Raw genomic sequence first — 14,585 nt, 5'->3', positions numbered from 1 at the left:
AGTAAGAGGTGGCATTTCTCCCTTGCAGTTTGTGTTTGATTACTTTGTGGCTCTGGTGCAGTGTTAGTCAGCAATCATCCAAGCAGATCCCCAAGGGTTTTTGGGGTACAGAAGCTGTACTCTGACTTAGTGTTGGTAGTTATTGGAGATTGCGGGTTGGGGCCTTGTGTGGCAGGGCTGTGGTACCGCTTCACAGAGGAAGATGGATGGCGGGCGGATGGGAAACATTGTATGCATATGTTAAGATATCATAGTATATGTATGAATATATACAATTATTGTGTGTCACTTAGAAAAAACTATTTCATAAAAGGTTATGAGGGAATACCATGAATAGTTTTTGGTCAGTAAATGAGGTAAACTAAATGTAAAGAGCAGACTCTTACACAGAAACACCTCAACTGAATAGAGAAGATAAAGAAGAAATGGAAAATTAACAAAGACTTCTAATCAGTCACAATAGCAAGGTAGTGATCACACAGATGAATGTAGTTGCACACTGCAGTGACTGTCTTTTTTCATTCGTTTTTCCCTTTTCACTAATTATGTTTGGAATTACAGGTGAGCAGAATGGCAACAGGAATCCTGGTGGATTGCAGATTGGTGACCTGGTAAATATAGACCTTGACCTAGAAATTGTACAGTCTTTGCAGCATGGCCATGGAGGATGGACTGATGGGATGTTTGAGACTTTAACTACAACTGGAACTGTCTGTGGCATTGATGAAGATCATGACATTGTAGTACAGTATCCAAGTGGCAATAGGTTGGTACCATTTCCTGGGTTTTGATGACAAAGTTAACATACAGAGACAAGAGCCTTAAAGAAAGCAAGTAATATGCTGTAATTCCAGGTTTATTAAAGCCGGTCCTTGGGCAGTAGATACAAATTCAGAATGTGTTGGTGAGGCATTGATGTGTGTGTGTACACGTGCATGCACAAGCACATGCTCTTTATACGTTGTAGTCCAAGGAAACTTGAAGAGGTTGGTTCCAGGGTTTGAACTCAGGTTGTCAGGCTTGGTGGTAAAAAATGCCTTTACTTGCTGTTCCATCTTGCCTATCCCTGTAGATGATTCTTACTATTCAGAGTTCCTTTCCCTCTGGGTTTGCTTTCGAAGAACATGCTTGTGCATGCTTGTAATGTTTTATTATTTATGTGTATGTGTACCTGCATGAATTTATGTGTGCCATGTGTATGCAGGAACTGTTGGAGGCTAGAGGAGAGCTTTGCATCCACTGGAATGGATTTAAAGGTGGTTGTGAGCTGCCTTGTAGGTCCTGGGACTCAAACCCAGGTCTTCTGCAAGAGCAGTAAGTGTGCTTAATCCAGTGGTTCTCAACCTTCCTAATGCCACTACCCTTTAGTAGTTGTGGGGACCCTCAAACATAAAATTATTTCGTTGCTACTTTATAACTGTAATATTGCTGCTGTCATGAATCATAATGTAAATATCTGATATGTGATTCCCCAAAGGGTTACAACCCACAAGTTGAGAAACACTGACTTAATCACTGTGGTCCCTTGCTTAGTTTTTGGAACAGGTCTCTCTCTCTCTCTCTCTCTCTCTCTCTCTCTCTCTCTCTCTCTCTCTCTTTCAGTCTGATCTTTCACTTGTTCTAATTTCAGATAAGTACTTGAATTCTGAAGAGTGTATGAGATATCAATAATTTAGGAATTTATTTGACAAGTCATGTTTTTTTTTTGCCCTGGAGATCAGTGTGTGTTTTGTACATTGTGGTACTTTGTTTGATAAGACATTGAGTAGTCAGGGAAATGTCAGGAACATGATAGCAGCATGGGAAAATGCTCATGTCAAATAGAGGAGCCACAGTTTTGGAGTAGAGTGTTTTGCTGGCACGAATGAAGCCTTGTGTTTATTTCTTAGCATTGCGTAAATCCCATGTGAGGCACATGTCTATAATCTAAGCATTGGGATGAAGAGGCAGGAGAACAAATGAATAAGGTTGCTCTGAATGTGTTTGAAGCTAGCCTGGACAATATGAAATTCTGTCAAACAACAACAACAACAACAAAAAAAAAAACCAAAATTGATTTTATTTGTGCGTGGTTCTGGGAAATTGAACCCAGGATTTAGGCAATGCCAGGCAGTCTCACCATCACTGAGCTATAGCCCCAGATCAGGTTTATTTCGATACAGCTATTACAATTACGGAAAGCATTTAATAGACATAATAATTATGTCTATTATTAAAACTCGACAGTCTTTATCTATGAGATTGGTAGTGCTCTAGAGCAGTGGTTCTCACCTTTCTTAAGGCTGTGACTCCCTGACACAGTTCCTCATGTTGTAGTGACCCCTATAAATATATAATTATTTTATTGTTACTTCATAACTGTAGTTTTGCTGCTGTTATGAATTGCAATGTAAATGTCTGATATACAGGATATCTGATAGGGGACGCCTGTGAAAGAGTTGTTATCCCAAAAGGGTTGAGTCCCATGAGTTGAGAACTCTTTATAGGGGATGGTACATTTGGTAGGCAGTTTGTCTAGGATAGAAGGGTAACTAAATATATGTGATCAGGAAAGAAAGCTTTTCCTTAAGCAGCTCTGCAGAAACCAACTCTATGTGCACAACGATGTATACACAAGGATGTTCTTTATGTATCGTGTGTACTAGTAAGAACTGAAAGTTACATAAACAAAAATCATTCAGAATGTAATTGCAGAGGATTGCTTTAGTATTTTGAAGTGGTGCAAGGTTTTTCTCCCTGCAGTGTTTAAAGATGTATTAAGTGAATTCACTCGTTCTGAGCCTGGTTTTGCTCTTGTAGGTGGACCTTCAATCCTGCTGTTCTCACTAAGGCAAACATTGTCCGAAGTGGGGATGCTGCCCAGGGTGCAGAAGGAGGCACCTCGCAGTTTCAAGTGGGTGATCTTGTGCAAGTTTGTTATGATCTGGAAAGAATTAAACTTCTCCAAAGAGGACATGGTGAATGGGCTGAAGCAATGCTTCCAGTAAGTATATTTAAAATAGTTTGGGAAGACATAGTATATTTTGCTTATAGAATTAATTAATTAAAGTAAATTACTTTTAGAAAAAAATTGGAATTGAATGTTAAAAAACCACTCAGAATGTAATTGCAAAGGATTGCTTTGTATAAACACATACACACACGTGTGTGTGTGTGTGTGTGTGTGTGTGTGTGTGTGTGTGTGTGTGTGTGTGTGTAGTATTCTAGGTGTACTAGGCGACAAGACATACTCATGCCTAATTTGTTCCAGTTGGATTAGCCTAGGAAGATCCAGAAGGGTCTAGTATTTCTGGTAACACTGTTAATAATGTATGTAATGTAGTATTAGGAGGGAGAGGTTTTTGCTGGTATTTAGTTCCCAAATGAGAAAGCAGCATGCTCTTCCATCTCAGTAGTGCAACAGCACCACAGCTTTCCTGCTCTAGGGAGCTTAAAATGGTGTAGGGATGTGGGGGCACTACACATGCATGTCCTCTGAGAGCAGTTTTGCTGTCAGTGATACAGCTAAATTTTACTTTTAGTAAAATTTTTCACTTAGTACACATTTCATCAACTGTTCAACAATAATAAACAAGTTTATTCATTTTTCTTTTCTTTCACTAGCTTCTCTTTGTCCCCTCCTGTTTTACCCTCTTTTTGGTTCTGTGGCCCACTCCCTTCCACCTTGTTTTGTCATCCTGTTTAGTCCTGTGTTCAGTTCACTCTTCCCCTCTCTTGTTGTTTACAGTTCCCATCCTGTGTGCTCCTCATTCCTCCTCTTAGAATCCCATCATCTTACTGTGTGTTGTTCAGCCCTCCTTTCTTAGGACAGTGCTTCCATTTTTTCCTCTTCGCCCTCAGTTCCTGCCCTAACTAGCCTCATCCCATCCTGTTTGAGCTCCCCATCTTGTCTTTACTGTTTTCCTGTCCATTCTTCTGACTGCTCCTTTAGTAGATATTTTAGAACATAAAATAAACCTATTAGATTTAAGATACAATCGTAAACAAAACAAGAAAAATATAATCTCTTTGTACATTACCTTAAAATATGAATAAGTAGTTAAGTCACCATTAGCTTCTGGGCCCACACCAGTCTGCATGTCAGCTGAGTGAATCGATAGGGTATATGGTAGACTTGAGAGCAGGACCTATTTGCTGTATTAACTATCACATTCTCATTGGCTAGTGTGGAGATTGGTGCTGTAACTGAAGCTGAATCTTAGAGTACTCTTACTTACTTGAGTTTGGCTGGATATGATGGTGGCCACAGCCAATCAGCTCCCTTCCAATGTAGTCTTTATTAAGGGAAAAGGTGCTGAGAATAGAAATTAAATTGAGTGGAATGGAGACAACATGAGCAAAGGAATGAACAGGTCCAGAAAAAAGGTGGCAGTGATAATGGTCTTATCTCCACATGTAGCTAATACTGAGGATGGATTAAAGAACAGAACATCACTACACACAAAGAAAGGTTATGCACAGAAAACTGACAAAGCTAAAGTTGGGCTGGAGAGATGATTCAGAGGTTAAGAGCACTAACAGCTCTTCCAAGAGGACCTGAGTTCAATTCCCAGCACCCACATGGTGGCTTACAACCATCTATAAAGAGGTCTGGTGCCCTTTTCTGGCGAGCAGGTGTATATACAGGCAGAACACTGTATACATAATAAATAAATAAATCTTAAAAAAAAAAAGCTAAAGTCAAGTAATTCAAAATAAGCTAAAAAAAAATTAAGGGCATGTCAAGGTACACAACAATGAAATAGCAGAAATTTTAGAACTTAGGAAAGAATTAAAAAGAAGAAAAGTGTCATTTAAAAAATAATGATTGGCTCAGGGAGTGGCTCAGTTGTAAAGAACCTACTAATCAGACATGAAGGACTGATTTCCTGTGGCCAGAAGTCATGTTAGAGTCCTGTGTCTGTAATCTGGCAATGATAGCGGGGGTGGGGGGGGGTGGGGGGTGGGGTGGGGTGGGGTGTTGCGCAGATCAGTCCAGCTTGCTGGTCTGCCAGTCCAGTGAGTGAGTGGGGGTGGGGGCAGGGAGACCCTGACCTGTCTCAGCAGGTAAGGAAGAGGCCAGGGAGAGGTGGCTCAGCAGGTAAGGGCACCTGCCATCAAGGCTGATGATCTGAGTTTGATCTTCAGTGCCCACATGGTAAGAGGAAAGAACTGTTCCTTCAAGTTATGCTCTGACCATCACATTTGTACGATGTCATGGGTGCACACTTGTATTTATACATACACACAATAAATAATAAAAAATGTTACAAAGAAATTAAGTGGAGGGGGCTGGAGAGGTGGCTTAGCAGTTAAGAGCACTGGCTGTTTTTCCAGAGGACCCAGTTCAATTCCCAGCACCTACATGGCAGCTCACAGCTGTCTGTAACTCTTCTTCCAGGGGGTCTCATGCTCTCATAGAGACATACCTGCAGGCAAAACATCAATGTACATAAAATAACAATAAATAAATTAAAAAAAAAGAAATTAAGTGGAGAGTGATAGTGGAAGACATCAGTGGTGCACGCGCACACATACATACACGCGCACAACACACACACACACACACACACACACACACACACACACACACACACACGCACATGAATTTATGTGCCACACAGAGACACACATACATACATACTACATACACATGCACAAGTAAGTTTTTTAAAAAGTGATGATTAAGTTGGGACACATATAATTACCACAGATAATATCTTAGAAGCAATAGAAAAATTTAAATATGAGAAGAAGAAATTATATTCCATAGAAAATGATACCAATAAAATATCTGATAATATGTGTATGTAAGCCCAATAAAAGTAAAGGGCTGAGACAAATAGAATTCTTTTTGGTATTGCTAATATTTGAACTAAGATTTTGTGAATGCCAGACAGCTGTCTACTAATAAGCTAACACTTGTAATTCCAGCTAAATGTTCTTGAAATTGAAAACAGATTTGAAACCAAATTTCAAAGGGAGGACCCATGGCATACCCGGGGAAAGCTACTCTGATAGAATAAGTGAGTCTTTATGGATAGGACAAATTCTTTGGTTCTTTAAGAAGAAAAGGTCAAATTATTGCTCGTAATGGGAAGAAGATCATTTTGTTGTATGGAAAAGTATCTCAATGTTTCATGCCAGAAAACAGTGATAATTATTACAACTAAAGAAAGAAAGTATATATTTAAGCAAACTGATATTTAAGTATAAAGATTGTAAATTGTTCTGAGTTTGTAAGAATTTAAAGGCCCTGCTCCCGTAAGCCTGTTCTGAGCAGTCTACTAAAGAATTGAGACAATCCAGGTGACTAGAGAGGTGCCAGCTGACATGCAACATGTATTTGTTTGCTTGGTTAATTACATTGGAAGAGGAGCATGTATAATGATTATACTTTCTAACAGCATAACTGCAACTGTCAGAAATGGAAATGAGGAAACACGAGAAGTTTAATAAATTGTTTGCTTTATAGATATATTAACTAGATGAAATACTATTATTTAAAGTTAGTGCAAACCTGTTGTGCAACGGCTGCACATAGCAACCTCTGTAGTAGTGCATTCAGCCTACTTGTATGAGTTGCCTCAAGGAACCTTCAGATTTTGATCTCAATGCTGTTCCCCATCTAGGTTCTAGACAGGGATCCAGGGTACCATTGGAAAGTTCTAAGCTATAAATAAGTAGCCAACATTCCAATTAGCTAGGTCATCATGTTTACCTGTGTAGAGCCAGGTTCAAGTTTCCTGGCCACTCGAACATCCATACCTTAAAGAAGTGGGGCTTCACCAAGTTTAATGAATTTGATTAATTAATAATGGTGGCTGAGAAGTGGCTCATTGCTGGTATCCATGAGATCAAATATTTTCCCAGTTCTTGTCCTCTAACTGGTAAGGTCTTGCACTCCTGAGGGCTTCCACTTTGCCAGAGTTCCACACACCACAAGTAATGTTCACTAATAAATATCATATCCAGTCTGCTTTAAAAAAGTATGTGTATGTTCACAATACTTGGGAGGCAGACAGGTGGATCTCTGTGAGTTCAAGACCAGCCTGGTCTACAGATCAAGATCCAGGACAACCAGGGCTACACAGAGAAACCCTGTCTGAAAAACAAGCAAACAAACAAACAAAACCCAGTTTCCTCCCCCCCCCCCAAAAAAAAAGTGTGTGTGAAGGTATGGAGAAGGAGGTGGAGAGGATTGTAATAAGAATATTTGAACGGCTATCTTCACAATTTCTCATACTACAGACTAGACATATTCATGTATATAACTTTTTAAAAAAGGAGTAAAGGGATGAGTGTTCACATTTCATATTTATATACAGATATTTGCTAAGTATAGCTGTTAGAATAAAACAATTTTTAAACAAAAAATGGTGCCTGGAGATTTAAACTTGGTTGGTAGAGTGCTCACAACTGGCTCACGGTAGTCAAGAACCCTAGTTCCAGAGATCTGATGCGCTCTTTGACCTCCATGGGTGCCTGCATATGTGTGGTGTACATACATACACGCAAGCATACATGTATACATTTAAAATAAGAAATAAGTGCCGGGAAGTGACCCTGCTCAGAAACATGTGACGCCAGGGGCCTGCTCACCAGATCTGAACTCTGCAGTGAGATCCAGCGCACCCGGACACTGCCGAGGTGACGGTAACCCGGTAACAGTGTCATCTCCATCCACGACAAGAGGACAGACATCAGAGTTTTGGAACTGTTTGCATCTACCAGAAGAGAACCTTGGTCCCATACCCACCAGGAGAGGAAGAGACTCCTGCTACACCCACCAGAAGAAAGAATTCAACAACAGAAAACCAAATATGACACCACCGGAGATTAGGAACCATACACCAGCAAGAACTGAACATCACAATGCAGATGAAGCAGAAGAGAATGACCTTAAAAACATCTTTATGAAAATGATAGAGGACTTCAAAGAGGACATGAGAAAATCCCTTTAAGAAATGGAAGAAAAAACAAACCAAAAAATACAAGATATCAACAAATCTCTCAAGGAAACAGTTCAAGACCTAAAAACTGAAATAGAGTCAATAAAACACAATCTGAGGGAATGCTGGAAATAGAAAAGCTGGGTAAATGATCAGGAACTACAGCTGTAAGCATAACCAACAGAGTACAAGAGATGAAAGAGAGAATCTCAATAGTTGAAGATACACTAGGAGAAATAGACTCATCAACCAAAGAAAATCTTAAGTCCAACAAATCCTTAACACAAAATATCCAGGAAATATGGGATACCGTGAAAAGACCAAACCTAAGAATAGTAGGTATAGAAGAAGGTGAAGAAATCCAACTCAAAGGTGCAGAATATATATTCAACAAAATCATAGAAGAAAACTTTCCCAGCCTAAAGAAAGACATGCCAATGAAAATACAAGAAGCCTACAGAACACCAAATAGACTGAACCAAAAAAAAAAGGTCTCCTCACCACATAATAATAAAACACCAAATATACAGAATTAAGAGCAGCAAAGGAAAAAGGTCAAGTAACATAAAGGCAAATCTATCAGAATTATACCTGACTTTTCCATGGAAACTCTGAAAGCCGGAAGGTCCTGGATAGATATTCTACCTACACTAAGAGACCACCCCTAGCATAGGTGTGGACTTTGGGAGCCCATTCCACCTAGAGGAATACTTCCCGAGCCAAGACACACGGGGTTGAGCCTAGGCCCTACGTATCCCAAAGGATACAATAAAGTCTGATGACCCCTATGGAAGGTTCACTCTCCAGGGGGGAGCAGAAAGGATATGTTATAGGTAGGGTTTTAGTTGAGGGAGGGTGGTAAGGGAGGAGGGGAGGGAGAAGGAAACTGGGATTGTCATGTAAAACAATCTTGTTTCTAATTCAAATAAAAAAAAAAATCAGAAAAAAAAGACATAAGTGCTCACGGGTGTTGGTGGTGCACGCCTTTAATTCCAGCACTCGGGAGGCAGAGGCAGAGGCAGGCGGATCTCTCTGAGTTCGAGGCCAGCCTGGTCTACAGAGAGAGTGCCAGGATAGGCTCCAAAACTACACAGAGAAACCCTGTCTCCAAAAACAAAAAAAAAAAACAAAAAAAAAAAAAAAAAAACAAAAAAAAAAAAGAAGAAGAAGAAGAAGAAGAAAAGAAAACCCGTTTCTGACTTCTGTCATGGAGAAACCTGTAAGTGTGAGAGGGTAGTAGCAGTCACCAGTGTAGTGAAGATTACGGCTTCAGATAACCCCCTTAATAAAAAGAAACGTTAGGTGAGGGTGGGTCTTGTGCCAGACAGCAGAGATGCCATCAGGGACATGTGTTGTACTCAACGAATGAACAGCCAGCTTGAGTTCTTATTGGTCACATACAGTAAAGAGGACAAGCCTGTGCAGCCACGCCTCTTAGCAACATTTAGATTGTGAGAAACTGAATAACCCTGTTTCATCGTATTAGTTACCAGAAAAAGATATGGACTTTAAAATTTAAGACTTTTTGTTTTTTTAAGGTTACGTGTGTGAGTGTCTTACTTATATTTGTGTGTCTGTACCATGTATGTGCCTGATGCTCACAGAGGTTGGAATAAGGCATCAGATCTTCTGGAAATGCACTCATGCGTGGTTGTGAGCCACCATGTGGTGTTGGGAATTGAACCTGGGCTTCTGCAAGAGCAAATACTCTTAACTGCTGAGGCAGCTCTCCAGCCCTTGGGATTTATTTTTCACATGTTTGTCTGTGGATCTGTGCATGTGCCAGTGCCTCCAGAGTCCAGAAGAAGGCATCATCTCTCTTGGAGCTAGAGTTAGAGATGATTATGAACCCACCTGCAAGCAAGAACAGGTGCTCCTAATGGTTAAGCCATCTCTCTGGTTCCATTATTCAGATGGTTTTGGGGAGCTTGGGACAGACTTCGTTACTCAGCAAGAGCAGTGTGTGCTTCTGAACTTTGGATCTTCATTTTAAACAAACTAAAAGGTTATTTATATGACAGTTAGACATTTAAATACTGTTATTTTATGTCTTATGATACAGAATTATTGATATAATTGAATAAATATATGCTGATATAATCTGGGAGTGGAGAACGGGTAGGGGAATAGATGAAGATTTGTCATAAGCTAGTAATTATTTTTAGCTGTTGGAGAGAACATGAAATTCCAGAATCCTATTATCTACTTTTGTTCACAGCTTGGCATAATAAAACATCAATGGGGAGAAGAAAAAGAAATTAAAACATTTTTATGTAGTATTTGTTAAATATATATATCTGTATGTATATGTCTGTATCTGTGAAATGGTGGTGCTTGGTTCAAGAAGGTGGGAAAGTCATACAATTAACAGTGTACAAGGTTAATTTTATCTGCTAGGAAGTTGTTGGCTATTGTTCTAGTCTCACTAATTTCCAGGTGTTGTGATTCTGTGACTCGCTTTTGTATCTGAGTTTCAAATGGAGCTAATGGAAGTGCTTGTTTCTGGGTTGAGGACCTGTGTGTGCCAAGGTCTTAGAACACAGTTTACCTCCTGGTGAGAACTCAGGGTGCTACTGATTATTTGTGCCTGGCCGACCTTCTTATTCTATTTAATGCACATGTTATTTCTTCACTCTTCTTTTGAAATTGTTACTTAAAATTTTCATTTTAGGATAATTAATATCTTATGTGTATGAGTGTTTTGCTTGCTTGCATGTTATTTGTGCCACATGTGTGCTGGTGCCTACAGAGGTCAGCAGAGGGAGTTTGATCCCTTGGAACTACACTTAGGGTTGGTTGTGTGCCTCCATGTGGGTGCTAGGAACAGAACTCAGATCCCCCTGCAAGAGCAGGTGCTCTTAATGGTTAAGCTGTCTCTTCAGCCCCATTATCCAGATGGTTTTTAAAAGATACAGTTTGTGACTAATAACCCATTTGAATATGATTATTTCTTAAAAATGGTTAAGATTAGGAACAAGTAAAATCAACACTTTAAAATACTGGATGTGGTGATAGAATTTAATAATCCTTTTTTTTTTTTTTTAAAGACTTTAGGTAAAGTTGGCCGAGTACAACAGATTTATTCAGACAGTGATTTAAAGGTGGAAGTTTGTGGCACATCTTGGACATATAATCCTGCAGCAGTTTCCAAGGTGGCATCTGCAGGATCAGCCATTAGCAATGCATCTGGTGGTATGTTTTATCTTTTTTCCTTAAAAATAATACCCAGTTCTCTGGCTGGGCCTGGTCGCACACAACCTTTAATCTCAGCATTCAGGTAGATCTCTTATTTCAAAGCCATCCTGCCTACAGAGTTAATTCCAGGACAGCCAGTGCTATACAGAAAAACCCAGACTTGAAAAACAAACAAATAACAACAGTAGAAATAGTTTCCATGCACTGATAGTCTTGTGTGTACACTTGGTTTTCTTCCAGATAACATTGGTTCACTTGGATATTAAATACTTCGTCAATTTTTCTTTTCTTATCCCTTTCCTCTTCCCTTCCCCTCCTACCCTTCTTTCCCTTTTCCCCCATTTTAGTTCACCAAGTAACCTTGATTCTGGCTGAGGTACTCTGGAAAATTTGATGATTTTGTGTTTTTTCTTGGACATATCAGGCTTCTTTGCAGATCTGAGACACTTGAATTCTTAGACACTTGAGTTCTTAGCTTTAGTCAGAACTTGCATTTCTGCCAAAACAAACCTTCTTTCTTAGCTTACTTTTTATTTCCAACATTATTGCTAGCAGATGTCTGTCTGTGTTTGTCTGTCTGTCTGTCTCTCTGTCTCTCCCTCCCTCCCTCCCTCCCTCCCTCCCTCCCTCCCTCCCTCCCTCTCTCCCCCTCCTTCCTCCCTCCCTCCCTCCCCTCTCTCCCCCTCCCTTCCTCCCTCCCTCCCTCCCCTCTCTCCCCTCCTTCCCCTCCCTCCAGGGTTTCTCTGTTTAGCTTTGTAGACCAGCCTGGCCTCAAACTCACAGAGATCTGCCTGCCTCTCCCTCCCGAGTTCTGGGATTAAAGGCGTGTGCCACCACTGCCTGGCTTTCTTCCTGTATATTTTTATATGTCAGTCATATGTTTCTTCTTAGCATTTAATAAATTACTATGCACACCATAACATCAGAAACTGGTAAAATGTGAACTTGCTGAGTACTTGGCTAAACTTGTTCTTAATGTTGTTCTGTTCCTTCATATGCCCCAGCTTTGTGTGCACAGTCATGTTTATTCTGCATTGTTTTTTAAGTTACTATATGTCTCCCTTACTTACCATCTAGTAAGGGAGACAGAGCCACAATAGTAAGTGGAATGTACAAAAGAAAACATTAGGTTGGTAGATATAGTGGTGCAAACCTATAGTCTTATTTGATAAGTGGAGGCAAGAGGATCAGAGTTTTGAGGCTAGCCTGGGAAGCTTAAGACTCTATGTCCAAAAAGAAAGAAAGATTTAAGGTTTTATATTGCTTTCTATTTTCTCTTTTGAGTTCCTGTTGCAAATTGCCAGTGTACTGATAGCTTAAATCAAACGGTGTTGGGGTCTGGGAGATGGCTCAGAGGTTAAGAGCACTGGCTGTTCTTCCAGCGGTCTTGAGTTCAATTCCAAGCAACCACATGGTGGCTCACAACCATCTATAATGGAATCTGGTGCCCCCTTCTGGCCTGCTGGCATACATGCTGGCTGGACACTGTATACATAATAAATAAATCTTAAATAAAAAAGGCTTTAGGGTTGTGTGTTGTGGTACATGCTTTTAATTTCATCAGGGCAGTCGTGGTGTCACACACCTTTAATCCCAGCACTCGGGAGGCAGAGGCAGGCGGATCTCAGTGAGTTCAAGGCCAGCTTGTCTACAAAGTGAGTTTCAGGACAGTCAGAATTATTATTATTATTATTTTGTCCTTTTTTTAAATTTGAATTAGAAACAAGATTGTTTTAAATGTCAATCCCAATTCCTTCTCCCTCCCCTACCACTACCACCCCCCCCAACTAAAACCCTACCTATCACATATCCTTTCTGCTCTCCATTGTATCCTTTGGGATAGGGCCTTACCCCCCCCCCCCGCTCAGGAGTATCCCTCTATGTGGAATGGGCTCCCAAAGTCCACACCAATGCTATGGATAAGTGCTGAACTATTACAGGAGGTCCTGTAGATTTCTGAGGTTTCCTCACTGAAACCCGTGTTCCAGGGGTTTGGATCAGTCAGTCCCAAGCTGGTGTATCCTAGCTATCAGTCTGGGGACCAAGAGCTCCCCGATGTTCAGGTCAGCTGTTTCTGTGGGTTTCACCAACCTGGTCTGGACCCCTTTGCTCTTCACTCGTCCTTCTCTGCATCTGGATTCCAGTTCAGTTCGGTGATTAGTTGTGGGTGTCTGCTTCTACTTCCACCAGCCTCTGGATGAGGGCTATCGGGTGGCATATAAGTCAGTCATCAATCTCATTATCAGGGGAGGGCATTTAAGGTAGCCTCTGTTGCTTAGATTGTTAGCTGGGACATTCAGAATTATTACACAGAGAAACTCTCTCTCAAAAAACCAAAAACACGTGTGTTAGGGCTGGAGAGACGATGTCTCAATGGTTAAGAGCACCAGCTGCTCAGTTCAAGTTCCAGCAGCCACATGATATCTCATGATGCCCTATTGCAATCTGATGTCCTCTTCTGGCATCAAGGCATACATGCAAATATAGCTCTCATATATATAATAAATCTTTAAAAAAATCAAGCAGTGTTGGTTTCTGTTTTGAGGCTAGATGTATCATGCTAATTTGGCTACATATAAAATAAAGTGAAGAGTAATTAATATATATTCTCAAATAATTGGGCTTAGCATACCTTGTGATTTTTCTCTAACCCCAATTTTTGATTTCTTTGATTTTTGAATAATGACTCCAAGAATTAAAGGCTAGAACTTGATATCTTCTGTATTAATTATACTGTTCAGGAAAAACAGTCAAGTGGTACTTAACAAAGCATGGTATTGTCATTAATATGTTTATTTTCACCTCAAAAATTGATTTGCTCCTAAAGTGTATTTATTCCAATACATATAGAACTTTTTTTTAAAAAAAAATTCTTTTTGCTTTTGGGAGGCCCACCACTCAGCTCCCAAATACATACATAGATACAAACATACACACACACACATACTCACAGAGGTTTATTGGGGGGACCCACCACCCAGCTTCCCCCACTCCCCCCGTCTCCCCACGGAGGTTGATTATTATTATGAATGCCTGGCCTTAGCTTGGCTTGCTGCTAGCTTCTCTGAACTTTAACTACCCTACCTTTTCTCTCTGGGCTTTTATCTTTCTTTCTTCTGTTCTTTCTTACTTCCCTTGTAATTTCATGGCTGGCTGGGTGGCTGGCCCCTGACGTTCTCCTCTCCTTGTTCTCTTGTTGCTTGCTCTTTTTCCTACTTCTGTTTATACTTTCTATCTACCAGTCCCATCTGTTCTTGCTCATGCCTTGCTATTGGCCATCCAGGTCTTTATTAGACCACCAGGTGTTTTAGATAGGCAAAGAACCACAGCTTCACAGAGTTAAACAGGTGCAGCATAAACGAAAGTCACCCACCTTAAAATAATATTCTACCACATTTCCCCCTTTTTGTCTAAACAAAAAGAAAGGTTTTAACTTTAACATAGTAAAACTATATACAA

The 14,585-nt window shown here is 40.2% G+C and overlaps 1 protein-coding gene and 1 pseudogene across 2 annotated transcripts in view; both read left to right on the top strand.

Moving 5' to 3' along the window:
• The window catches only part of Mib1 (mindbomb E3 ubiquitin protein ligase 1), a 113,633-nt gene that overhangs the window by 32,762 nt on the left and 66,286 nt on the right, over positions 1-14,585 (top strand). For both annotated transcript variants that reach the window (XM_027404324.2, XM_027404323.2), the window contains exons 6-8: positions 562-766; positions 2,800-2,983; positions 10,979-11,123. In XM_027404324.2, coding sequence (XP_027260125.1) covers positions 562-766; positions 2,800-2,983; positions 10,979-11,123 — 534 coding nt within the window. The remainder of the gene's footprint in view (positions 1-561; positions 767-2,799; positions 2,984-10,978; positions 11,124-14,585) is intronic.
• On the top strand, positions 6,492-6,583 carry LOC113834551 (annotated as a pseudogene).

This window comes from Cricetulus griseus, chromosome 2, assembly GCF_003668045.3.
Source record: "Cricetulus griseus strain 17A/GY chromosome 2, alternate assembly CriGri-PICRH-1.0, whole genome shotgun sequence".
Classification (NCBI taxonomy): Eukaryota; Metazoa; Chordata; class Mammalia; order Rodentia; family Cricetidae; genus Cricetulus; species Cricetulus griseus.
The sequence above is the reverse complement of the archived record's forward strand: the minus strand, read 5'-3'. Positions and strand labels throughout refer to the sequence as shown.